Below are 12,357 nucleotides of genomic sequence, written 5' to 3'. Positions count from 1 at the left end.
ACAGCAACACGGCATCCGGTGGGTGGTGGTTGGTGACGAGAACTACGGCGAGGGCTCCAGCCGGGAGCATGCAGCCTTGGAGCCGCGCCACCTTGGAGGCCGAGCCATCATCACCAAGAGCTTTGCCAGGATCCACGGTGAGCTGAGCCTACCCGGTCATGTCACTGCCCCTCGCTCACAGCCCAGGGTCACATGCCTTGCAGTGGCCCGCGAAGGCCTAGAACCCATGCCTGACTCCTGGGCCATGGCCAGAGCTGGGGCAGAAGCGCTGCCGGCCCTTCTCAGGTTTCCATTCTCACAGCGCCCCGCCCGTACTGCTCCTGCTTCGACACTCAGATCCCTGCCACTGAAACCCAGGTCTCGTGACCAGAATTCTGTTCCCCTTGTGGCCCTGTCTACCAGGAAGGCCTCAGATACCTGCATCACGCACACCTGTGGTGGTGCCCCTGGTGACATGGGCCCAGGAGTCACTGCCTGTCCCCAGTGGAGGCCCTACTGGATCAGGAAGGGCAGCTCCCTGGGCAGAGGGAGGCAGGCGCAACCCTGCTGACCAAGTGACCCTCTGCCCTCCAGAAACCAACTTGAAGAAGCAAGGCCTGCTGCCCCTCACCTTCGCCGACCCTGCCGACTACAACAAGATCCACCCTGTGGACAAGCTGACCATTCAGGGCCTCAAGGACTTCGCCCCTGGCAAGGTTAGGGGCCTGGGAAGGAGGGTGGGCTGTCCAGGGCCACCCTGTGTCCCTCCTGGTCTCCAGGACACCCCTAGATGGTGCCTTAGAGAGCTGGGATGGAGCCAGCCCAGGCCCCCCAGCCCACCTCAGAATGGGGAATCACTCACCCGCCTTCCCCTGCAGCCCCTCACATGCGTCATCAAGCACCCGAATGGCACACAGGAGACCATCCTGCTGAACCACACCTTCAACGAGACCCAGATAGAGTGGTTCCGCGCAGGCAGCGCCCTGAACAGGATGAAGGAGCTGCAGCAGTGAGGACGCACCACCTCCACTGCCACCTACAGTTCTGTCAGAGCAGCACTGGGCCGCACCGTCCACAGCCACCACACCTGCTTCCCGCTCTTCCCTGACCCACCAACCAGCACCCTGAGGTCCAGCCCCTACTCTCTTGCGTTCATTTTGGTTCTGGTCTTGGACGGCCCTGTGCAACTGTATTTATTTTTGACGAGGACACTCCCCTCTACAGTTTTTATTCTGCCCAGTTGTCTGACAGGCAGCTGAAGGAGCTAATAGAACCTTTTCTTGGAAAAAAAATAACATTGACTGATGCTATAAGAATGGTTGGTGTCTGTGCTGTTTGTTGTCACCTCCAGTCCTGATCCACCTGCACAGGCAGCAGCCCCACGCCATGTCCCTGTGGCTTCCCGGGGGGGAAGGAGCCTCCACAGCCGGCTGCCACCTCCTGTCCCCTGCCCCAGGCACTGATGTGCTGTGTGGTTCCTGCTGTTCTCTGGGCCTTCACACAGGTGCAGTTGCCACCCCTCCACCCTGAGCCAGCGAACCCCACAGCCTCACCCTCCAGGTCCATAGTGGGCTGGCTGACTTGCGGGTGACCTTCTTCCAAATGCTGTGGGAAGGTGGTGCCTCTATGTTCCAGTCAATAGGCGTCTGGCAGCATCAGGGCCAGGAGCAGCAAGGTCAGCCAACCCAAAGGGCAGCCTCAATCTCAAAACCGCAGGTCTACACTTCGGGGGTTGGCAGTCATCTCCAAAAGTGACATGGACCAGCTTGGCAATTCATTTAGTGACCTTGGGTCATACTGGCTATCGGGACAAGGGAGTGTGGCCCTTCCATGCTGATGCTTGTTTATTAAATGTCTTTGCTATCTGGCACATGCCTGTAATCCCAGCTATTCAGGAGGCTGAGGCAGGAGAATCTCAGGGTGAGGCCATCTTGGGCATTTACTCAAGGGCTGGGATGTAGCTCAGTGGTAGAGCACATGCCTATTATGTGCAAGTGCCAGGGGGTTCGATCCCTAGAGCTGCTAAAATGAAGACCATGGGGACAGCACCACTGCAGGGCAAGACAGTGGGGGTGGGGTGGCTGGTAGTGCTGCTCCCCCGACCCAGGCCAGGTCAGGGGGGCGCAGGCTCCAGCGTCTGCTCCACTTCTGGTTTCCGAAGTCTGGGCCAGGGTCACTGGAGCCCAGGTTGGGCTAGCTGTTGGTCCACCACGAGAGGAGGCCCAGCCCGGGCTCGATGATGGACCCCTGCCAGGGAGAGAGAACCCACGTGTTTTACAGAGGCTGAAGGCAGGAGGATCACTGTGTTTGAGGCCAGCCTGAGATCACAGTGAGACTCTGTCTCAAAATAATAATAAAAATAACAGGGCCGGGGATTTAGCTCAGTGGTTATGCTGCCTGTCTTGAAAGCGCAAGGACCCAAGTTCGATTCCTGGTACCAAAAAAACCCCTCAAAAATAATAAAAAAATAAAAAGGCTGGTAATGTAGCTCAGTGCAAATGCCTTGGATTCAGTCTCTAGTACCACCAAAAAAAGAAAAAGCCCCTTGGGGCCTCATTCAGTACGGGCTCTGCCCTCCTACAGGCAAGAGACGGCCACCCCATCTCCAGTATCTATGGCAGCTGTCATCTAGTGGTGCCAGCCTGTAGAAACTGAGACACTCCAGGCCTGTAGGGACCTGGACCCAGAGGTGGTAAAGAGAGGGTTCCAGGAGCTCAACCTCACGGAAGCAGCTCCCCCCACGTGCACACCCATGCACACACGCACACGCTGGGCCCGGCCGCGGTGCACACCGTCAGGGGCTCTCACCACTAGCGAGTACGGGGCTTCCTTCTTCGGTGGCTCCTCACTGGTGGCAGCGGCCTCGGCCGACCTGGGCCCCGTGGGCGACGTGTCCACGAAGCTCTCATCCACCACCCGGAAGCGGATCTCCTCTCCGGTGTCCATGTACAGGTCGTGTGCACCCTCCTCTGTCTCGTACTCCCACACCCACACCTGCTCCACCTCATCGCTGGGGCCAGGGTCAAGGCCACAACCAACCCTAGAGCACGGGCAGGGTCCTCCCAAGCACCCGTCCCAGGAGACCCCACCCCAACTTCGGCCAGCTGGTGCTCCTTTTAGCCTCCTGACAACCTGAGAGGGCTGGTGGCTCAGACAGCCAGTTCTGGAGAGGAGGGGTGTGCTGGAGGTCAGCACCATCCGGCTGGGCCAGAGGGTAAATTCCAGAGACCCATGCAGACTCTGTTCCCTGCCCACCAGCCAGGGTGGCCCCTTCACCCCTACCCAAGCCCACACCCCGAGCCACACTGCCCGCTAGTGGCAGTCCTGCCACAGGGACCTCCTGAGGACTGTGGGTACAGTCGTGAAATTTCATACTTGTGACAGCCCCATAGAAAGAGATGGATGAGCCCATGCAGCAAGGAGGGCTGGGATGGGGACAGCGGGGGCCTAGGAGAGGGAAGCCCAGCTCAGGCCCTGCACAGGTCCCACCCCCTCAGAGGTAACCACAAGGGAGGCCCCTCCCTGGAGAAGAGATCTCCGAGGTGACTCCTCAGGGACAACCTAAACAAAGTGACCCAGAAGTGATCCTAGTGGTGTACAGAGCTCAACTCTGCCACCCAGACAGGAACAGGGACAAGGACACTGGGGTTAGCATGAGAAGCAGAGGCCCAAATTCCAAGGAGACAGGCACAGAGGCCAGCAGTACCAGGTCACAGGACCCTAGAGCCACTGCAGGAGTGGGGACTGTCCCCTGCAGAGGCCTGAGTGACTCTGGACACACTCTGCCCTTGGGAGGATACAACTTGGCAGGTTGCTGCAGTGACTCTGGGGGGATAAGGATGTCATCAAAGAAACCTAGGGAGACTGAACGAAGAGAAGGTGATGGCTTGGCATGGGGCACCCAGGTCCTTATCCCATGCTGCCGTGGGACAGATGTCACCATGGGAACCTGGCTTCCAGCCTCAGAGCCCCATGCTGCGCCTATACCACCCAACTGGCCTGAGCAGCCCCAGGTAAAGCCCAGGGCACCTGGCCCCTAAAACCTCAGATGGGCAGGCCGAGAACCCTAAGCCAGCTCCAGCGGCCACCAGAGGACCTGAGTTACAGCCTCCCTGTGAAACTGACACTGCCGAGGGCCTCACTCGCTCCCTGGGCCAGGGTGCAGTGTCACTTTGCTCGGCCCTGGAGGCTGAGCCTGGTCTCTGACCCCAGCCCACTGGTCCCGCCCACCCAGGGAATGGGGGCCGCTTACCATGCACCCCTTCCGAGCTGCAGCCCTTGATCTTCCCGATCAGAATCTCATCCAGGAACGGGTGGAACACCACGTAGCGGAAGTGGACTGGAAGGAAGGGCACATCTTTGATGAGCAGGCTCAGGAGCACAGCTGGGAGACAGCCACCCTCATCATGGGTCACTGAGCGCCTGACCCCTGCCAAGTCACTGCTGGTCCCCACATGGGGCCAGCAGCTGCTGCCTAGAACTGAGGACTGGCTCTCAGGTCCCCGTGATAAGTCAAAGCCAATTCCAACCCTGCCCCAGGCTCCCCTTTCAATTCTAAGTGGGGGTTGCGGTTTGGCTGCCTGGCAAGCACAAGTTCCCGAGTTCAATCCTCAGTACCTAAATAAAGAAATAAAATTCTAAAAAGGGCCGAAGCAACTGGCAAAGGGAATCAGGTTTGGAAACAAGTTCCTGTCACCTGCTAACTGGCAAAGTTGTTCCAGGCACAGCTCTGACCTGGAATAGAGTGCTAAAAATGCCAGAAATGGGGTATGTGTGTGTGTGTTTAGGGGGTGACCGAGTGGCAGTTGCCTTAGGGAAGCCACATGCATCACCTGGTCACTCACTCCTGCTGAAAGCCCCAGACAGTAACCAAGGAGAGGCCTCCAGCTGTTTCATGATCCACCTGCCATGGATGTCACCATGAGGAGGAGGTAGCGGCTCAGAGAGGCTGTGTGACCTGCTCCCTGCAACACAGCAGCGCTGCCCTAACACACCCTGGGAGACTCCAAGTCCTTCCCCAGATAGAGTCACCAGGTAGAGTCCCACCTTCCTGGGACAGGGTCACCCCTCATACACAGGCCTCCATCTGCCAATATCACCCCAGGACTGCAGAGCCACCCTTCCCAGTTTGCTGCCACCTGCTTCCCGGTAGCTGCACCAGGCAAGAAAGTGGGGGTGGGGGGTGGGGAGAAGCAGTGGCTTCAAGGGCTTCAAGAACAAGCCACTGGGAAGATGCCGAGCCTTGTGCTTCCCTCCCAGAGAGCACCGAGGGCAGCCAAGGGATGGAAGAACCCATCCACCACATGACCCAGGGCTCAGCTAGGTCTCACAAATCTGCAGAACCTCAGCCAGGCTGGTGCCAGGCCTGGCTTGGGCACTGGGCTTAGGACAGCACAGGGTTTGGTGCCTGGGAGCTCCCTTTGAAACCACATCCAAAAGCAAGCGGTGGCCAGCACATGTCCACCAAGGGATGAAGGGATGAATAAAATGTGCTGGGTGCACAGAGCACTTGCTTGGCATGTGAGGCCCTGGCTTCCATCCCCAGCACCACAAAGAAAAAAACCCAGAAGATTCTGCCACTTGGTACAACATGGATAAACAGTCCTTGAGGCTATGTGCTGTACGCCAGACACAACAGGCTACACACTGCAGGGTTACGCATTTAGGAAATGTCTAGGACAGGCAAGTGCACAGCATCAGGAAGCAGGAGCTGGGGAAGAGGGCGTGACTGTTGCTGGGGAGGAGTTCTTGTAGGGTGATGAAGCATTGTGGCATTAGACAGTGGTGACGGTGGGCAACTGAAGAGAATGAAACTCGTGGGGTGTGCTTTCAAAGCGTGAGTCCTGTGCTCTGTGAATATCTCAATTCAGAACAATAAAAGAAGAGCCAGGCCCGGTGCCGCATGCCTGTGATCCCAGCACTGGGGAGGCTGAGGCAGCAGGATTGCATAAGCCCACCTGAGCTACACAGAGAGCTTCGGTTTAAAAAAAAAAGAGGGCTCTGCTGGGCCAGCCTTGAACTCACGGCCACCTTCCTGCCTCAGCCTTCCGAATGCTGAAAATAGACTGTTAACTGCATTTTATAGATGAGGAATCAGGGGCCCAGAGAGGTTACATATTCTACCTAGGACACACAGCTAGTAAGTGGCCAAATGTGGATTTGAATGCGTCTACCCGCCCAGTCTGTCTCCCCCCAGCCGCCAGCACCCCAAGGGCTGGGCCGAGAGCTGGGCTCCAAGGTAGATGGGACCCAAAAGGGCACTGATATGGCCAATCTTAGATCTGCAGAGACCTCAAGGGTCACCAAGCCCACACAGCTCCCCCCACCCCCGCAGGTCTCAGGGATGAGGAAACTGAGGTCCAGAGAGGGAAGAGTCTGCCGGCCATCACCCAGCCAACTCCTGCAGGGTCAGGAGGAGATCCTCAGTTCCCAGCCCCCCACCAGGACTCTGTGCGGAACCCTGTGCCCCAGGAAGAGGGGGCACCCGGCCCACCTTTGGTGTGGGATGCACCGTCCCCTGGGAACACATAGGAGTCCTCCAGCCTGGTGATGTCGAACAGGCAGATGCAGAGTCCCACACTGTACAGGACCTGTGGGGATATGTGACATGTGCCATGATCCCAGGCCCTGTGCCCCGAAGGCTCTGCAGAAACCCTCTGGACTCCAAGCCACAACCACCCCCTTTTGAAATGTAATGAGCTGGGCGTGATGGTGCTCGCCTGTTATCCCAGCACTCGGGAGGCTGAGGCAGGAGGATCACTGTGAGTTTGAGGCCAACTTGGGCTATACAGCCAAACCATCTCAAAAAAAAAGGGAGAGAAAGAAAGACCAGCTGACCAGCTGCAGTATTGTGAAATGAACAGAAAGAATGGATGTAAAGCCCCTATCCCAGTGCTGGCTCCCAAGCTATAAATGATAATCAATCAAGGGTCCCTGTTCTTCCTAGTGAGGCTCAGAGGCAGGAATCCTGGGTCAAACCTTTGTTTTTCAATGTCTCAAAGTTCACGCTCACTGGTGAGCATGAAAGCCACAGCAAAGCTCCACCATGCTCCCGGTGCAGATACAGAGGCGGCCACGGACCACACTGGTGCGGCCACGTGGCCAAAACCACAAGGTCAGAACACCACAGGCCCACACCATGGTGTCCCAAACAACTGGCACTCTGCGGGCTCATCTGCCCCCAACGTCACCACCCCCAGCCCTAGGCCTCGAGCAAGCAGAGGTTTGGATCCAAAAGATGGGCAGGATTGTGGAGCCACAGTCCTCCCCTCAAGGCTCTGCCTCACCTGAAGACCTGTGCCCAAAGGGCCCACAGTCCCCTCACACCGTGCTCCCCACAACGGTCACACCTGATGCCCCGCTGCCCACCTTCTACTCACAGAGTAACTGGAAGCCATTGCTGAAAACTGTGATTCTCCCCATGCCTTGGGCCCAGATCTGCACACGGTCCCCTCTGACCTGTCCTCTTCGGCAAGGACCTCTCACCCGCCTAAGCAGCCATTCTGGTTTCTGGCCCCTCCTCAGCCCACCACATCCTGCTGCTTTCAGCGCCGACTAGGAGCCCCATGGGGACGGGTCACCCAGCTCCCACCACCTTCCCACCCCAACCTCCTCGCTTTGCCTCTGCCTGGAACCCACCAGCCTTGTCCATGCCCTGGTAGGGGCTATGGTCCCCTCTTTCCACAGGGCCTCTGCACCTGCCAACTCTGCCGCCTGCACTGCTCTCTCTAAACCCCTAACAGCCACCCCCTCAAGGTGAACCCTCAATTACCTCCGCACCATCAGATCTCAACTTGAGCACCACCTCCCCGACAGAGCTGTGTATCCCTAATTCCAGGTGAAGTCCCTTTGGTGCACAGGTGGGTGATGCCTGTCCTCATGGCACTTCTGACCCCTACCTCCCTCTTCGTCACATCTGCTTTTCTCACCAACCACAGGCAGAGCCTTGCTGCTTTCATTCATTCAATTAACAGGTTAAGTATGGAGTGGCCACTCTGCCAGGCTCTGGCTAAGTGCAGGGCCACCACGAGGAAGAAAACGGAAAAGGTGCCTGCTGTCAAGGAGAGAAGGAAAAGCAGTAACCAGGTATGTACACAGATAAACAAGAAAATGCCAGGTGAGGTGTGCATGCTTGGAATCCCAGCACTCCAGAGCTGAGGCAAGAGGATTGCCATGAGTTCAAGGCCAGCCTGGGCAACATAGCAAGACTGTCTCAAAAAAAAGGGAGAGAGAGAGGAAAAAAGAAAAGAAAAAGACAGCGTGGTGAGTGCTAAGGAGGAGACAATGATATGGCAGGAGCTGCCCATGAGGCACAGGCAGGGCACACGAAGGTGTCCAGATATCTGCTCTGTTGCAGGAATGAATGATAAACCTCCCAACAACAAACCCCATACACTAGAAACTGAGCCCTGAGAGAATGATTTGCCAAAGATGGCAGGGTGATTTGGAAATGTGAATCTAGCACTTCCTAATTATAGTTATTTATTATTTATTTATTTTGAAGACGGGGATTGAACTCAGGGCTTTCGTACTGAGCTACATCCTAGCCCTTTTCTATTTTGAGGCAGGGTCTAACTAAGTCACTAAGTGCCCCAGACTGAACTTAAACTTGTGATCCTCCTGCCTCGGCTTCCCAGAGTGCTGGGATGACAGACAAGGGACACCACGCCCGGCTCCATTTTTCCCTTTTGATCCCCTCCAACATCCTCAGGAGGCTGGGAATACCCCACCTCATCCCGCTACTTGCCCAAGGCCAGGGCTGGGCACCTGGCGTGCCAACCTTGTACCTTGTACCTTGTTAGCCAATTTCTTGTTCAGCTCCTCGGCAATGGAGTCGTTGAGATTCCTGTCAAACTGCCACGGGGGGATCCGCACCGTGTCCACCATCTCCACCAGGACGAACATCCTGGCCTCCACTGGGAGCTCTGGGAACCAGAGAGCTGGTCACGCACCGAGGGGACCCCGATCCCCCTCAGTCCCCGCACAATCTCTGAGATCCCACCACCACCACCACCCGCCAACACAGGCCGGCAGCGGGGAGAGGGAGCAGGGTCTTGAGGGCCCCATGTGAGCCGTGTCTCCGCTGCTGAGACGGAAGGAAACTGAGGCCTGGCAGGAGGCGCTCTCCACGTAGCTCTCGGGGTGCCCAATCCGGCCACTCGGCTCCCGTCCCCACCACATGCCACCTCCACGCTCCGCGTACCTACACCCGACCGTCTTCCGATCACAGGACGTGCGCGAGGTTCCGAATCCCGTCGCTTCCGGAGATCTGACCAATAGAAAACCTCTGCCCGCCCCCTGGCCCGGGATGGGCTGCTTATAGGCTCCTGTCCGGGGCGGGGCGGAGCATGGAGATGGGGCGGGACCTCCTTCTTTAGCTCGGAGCGGTCAAACCTCCGAAACAACAGCGCTCTCTGGTTGCCAGGCGACCTTTAATGCCATCCAAGCTGGGTCTTTGCTCGCGGGGACTGAGCGATGCACGTCCTCTTTGCTTGTCTAAGGCGTCCTCTGTCCTGCAAACAGAGTCATCCTTCAAAACAATATAACCAGATGTGATGGCACCGACCTGTAATCCCACCCCTTCGGAGGCTGAAGCAAAAGGATCTCAAGTTCAAGTCTAGCCCTGGCAATTAGAAACTTAGCAAGAACTTGTCACAAAATAAATTAAATTAAAAAGAAATGGAAGGGGCCAGGAAGTAGCTCAGCGGCACCGCGCCAGCCTGGCAAGCGCAAGGTCCTGAGTTCGATCCCTGTACTAAAAAAAATAAAAAGAGAGAGAGAGAGATTCAGGAGTCAGAATTATTAATCATCTCTCTCTCTCTCTCTCTCTCTCTCTCTCTCTCTCTCTCTCTCTCTCTCTCTCTCTTTTGGTAGCAGGGATTGAACTCAGGACCTCATGCTTGCCAGGCAGGTGTGGTGCCACTGAGCTACATCCCCAGCCCCTGAATCTCTTTTTTGTTGTGTGGTTGGTTTTAGGTTTTTTTGAGACAGGGTTTTGTTTGGTTATTCAGGTTGGCCTTCAACTCATTAGGTAGCCCAGGCTGGCCTTGAACTCAGGGCAACCCTCCTGTCTCAGCCTCCTGAGTGCTGGGATTACAGGTGTGCACCACCATGCCCAGCAGTTCATATTAATCTTTATCCTCACAAGTGCTGTATAAGGTAGCTGCTCCTATATGCCACCCCCTCCATAGTGGGATGGAATCCAGGCCCAGGCTAGGCACATGCGATATCAAACAAACCCCAGCAACAACATGTAGCAATCTATCACTTAGGTATCTTCTTTTGCCATACCTAAGAGGGAGGTCAAGGAGGTTGTCCAAGCTCACACAACTCATGTGACACAGAGCTGGGACTTGGGCTCCAGACCCCATGATCCTAACCACCAGGCAGTACCGCCATGACATTAGCCTAAGGCCAGGGAAACGACACAGTGACAGAGGAGCCGAGGGACAGCAGGTGGGGAGGGGCTGGGGCAGAGTCCAGGGGTCTGGGGAGGTGGAAGGATGGGCAGCCTGGGAGACAGGGATAGGAGCCAGCACTGAAGGCTCAGCCCTTTCACCACGTGGGAACCTGGCTGGGAGCCAGACTGGGGCTGTGGATGGTGTTCCCTCATCTTCCTTTCTGGTTTTCAGCTCCCAGAGTTGCAACAAAGATGCTGGCAGGTTGGTTTCCTCACTGGGAAGCCAGAATAGGAGGCTTTATTAATTTTCCACATCGCTCCAGGGAGCATTGGAGGCATTTTCCAAAAACAGGCAGGGAACTTGGTCCACAGGCTCCATGACAGCAGAGAATGTCTCTATGGGTCCCTGGGACCAGGCCATCCTTGCAAATCTGGGCCATTTGAATGGACACAGGGTAGCAAATGATTGCTGAGAGTCCTGGCAAGAGGGAGAAGTCAGCCTGGGAACTGATCAAGGCTGAAAGAGAGCAGGGCAGGAAGAACTCAGGCTCCCACAGCACACATTGCACAGGACCCAGCAAACCTCCCAGCGCCTCTAGCCACCCTATGGGAGGGGGATAAGGACAGAATGGACCTCAAAGTCCTCAGTAGAGCACTGGCCTTGGAAAAGAACATGCAGTACATTGTGCAACAGAAAAATATGAAGCAATATCAAAGAATAAGAGTGCTTTTGTGGGGCCGGGGATTTAGCTCAGTGGTTTCAACACCTGCTACACAAGCGCAAGGACCCAAGTTCGATCCTGGTACCAAAAAAAAAAAAAAAAATAGAGTGCTTTTGTTGGCCAGGCATGGTGGTGCACGCCTGTGATCCCAGCACTCAGGAGGCTGAGGCAAGAGGATCACTATGAGTTTGAGGTCAGCCTGGGCTATATAGTGAGTTCAAGGCTAGCCTGAACTACATAGTGAAACCCTGTCTCAAAAAACAAAATCCAAAGCCCAGGGATTTAGCTCAGTGGCACTATGCCTGCCTATAAGGCAGGCAGCAGCACCACAGAGCTAAATCCCCAGCCCCAAAAAGAATATTTTGTTCCTTGTACTTGGGATTGAAACCAAAGCTATTGCACTGAGGGACATCCTCAGCCCTTTTTATTTTTTTATTTTTAAACAAGATCTCAAGATCACAGGATGTACCCCTAAGGCTGGCCTGAAGATGCTCTCTGTGAATTGCTGTAGAATGATATCCTGGGTATATTGTTAAATATAAAAATGCAAAGTACAGAATAGTGGGTATGAGGCTTACCATTTTATTTTATTTGTTTATTTATTCACTTATTGTTTTTTTAAGACAGGATCTCCCTATATAGCCCACCCTGGCCTTGAACTTGTAAAAATTCGCCAGGGATTTAGCTCAGTGGTTCCGGCGCCTGCCTCGCAAACGCAAGGTCCCGAGTTCAATCCCCGGTACAAAAAAACTAAAACTAAAAAGAACTTGTAGAAATTCTCCTTCTTCAGCCTCCTGAGTGCTGGCATTACAGACGTGCAACATCATGCCCAGCCTCACCTCCCTGTTTAATAGTTTTCCTGAGCATTTACTGCCTTCTGACAGACACACTATAACTACAGTACTAAGTCATTTTATTGCCTTTCTCCCCCTTCTTGACTGTCCGCACCACAAAAATAGGAATTTTGTCTGTTTTGTTTACTATTCATTCTCTAGTGCCTACAAAAGTGCCAAGTGGCCGGGCACAGTGCCGCACAACTGTATTCCGAGCTACTCAAGAGGCTAAGGCAGAGGGATCACAAGTTCAAGACCTACCTGGGAGACTTCATAAGCAGTCTCAAAATAAAATTTAAGACTGGATGTGATGGCACATACCTGTAATCCCAGCACTTGGAAGGCTGAGGCAGGAGGATCTCTGTGAGTTCAAGATCAGCCTGGGCTACCTGATGAGTTCAAGGCCAGCCTTGAACTACATAGA

At 55.3% G+C, this 12,357-nt stretch overlaps 2 protein-coding genes across 5 annotated transcripts in view; one reads left to right on the top strand and one right to left on the bottom strand.

Annotated features, from left to right (window-relative positions):
* The window catches only part of Aco2 (aconitase 2), a 39,637-nt gene extending 38,342 nt beyond the window's left edge, over positions 1-1,295 (top strand). For all 3 annotated transcript variants that reach the window (XM_087213422.1, XM_087213420.1, NM_001308662.1), the window contains 3 exon segments: positions 5-137; positions 574-695; positions 858-1,295. In XM_087213422.1, the coding sequence (XP_087069548.1) occupies positions 5-137; positions 574-695; positions 858-992 (390 nt within the window). In that variant the 3' untranslated portion in view covers positions 993-1,295.
* Positions 1,192-9,382, bottom strand: Polr3h (RNA polymerase III subunit H). Of its 2 annotated transcripts, XM_004845513.4 has the most exons (7): positions 9,182-9,382; positions 8,773-8,903; positions 6,473-6,569; positions 4,232-4,318; positions 3,780-3,843; positions 2,788-2,989; positions 1,192-2,226 (listed from the first exon to the last, which is right to left on the bottom strand). In XM_004845513.4, exons 2-7 carry the CDS (start codon positions 8,881-8,883, stop codon positions 2,173-2,175), a joined length of 615 nt encoding a protein of 204 aa, XP_004845570.1. In that variant the 5' UTR covers positions 8,884-8,903; positions 9,182-9,382; the 3' UTR covers positions 1,192-2,172. The 2 variants fall into 2 exon arrangements, with proteins under 2 accessions (XP_004845570.1, XP_004845571.1); XM_004845514.4 differs by lacking the exon at positions 6,473-6,569 and having other exon boundaries at positions 8,766-8,903.
* Between the last annotated feature and the right edge of the window lie 2,975 nt (positions 9,383-12,357).

This window comes from Heterocephalus glaber, unplaced genomic scaffold, assembly GCF_053883595.1.
Source record: "Heterocephalus glaber isolate CG9 unplaced genomic scaffold, H.glaber_assembly_v1.0 deba00001444, whole genome shotgun sequence".
NCBI classification, from domain to species: domain Eukaryota; kingdom Metazoa; phylum Chordata; class Mammalia; order Rodentia; family Bathyergidae; genus Heterocephalus; species Heterocephalus glaber.
This window is presented reverse-complemented; position numbering and strand designations above follow the sequence as displayed.

Excerpts from the sequence above, each read along its gene's own strand:
- Polr3h (XM_004845513.4), bottom strand. The coding sequence starts at position 8,883 with ATGTTCGTCCTGGTGGAGATGGTGGACACGGTGCGGATCCCCCCGTGG. Across the intron at positions 2,990-3,779 it reads CTGCAGCAACCTGCCAAGTT|CGATGAGGTGGAGCAGGTGT; the intron begins GTATCCTCCCAA and ends CCCTGGCCCCAG. Across the intron at positions 2,227-2,787 it reads AAGCCCCGTACTCGCTAGTG|GGGTCCATCATCGAGCCCGG; the intron begins GTGAGAGCCCCT and ends TCTCCCTGGCAG.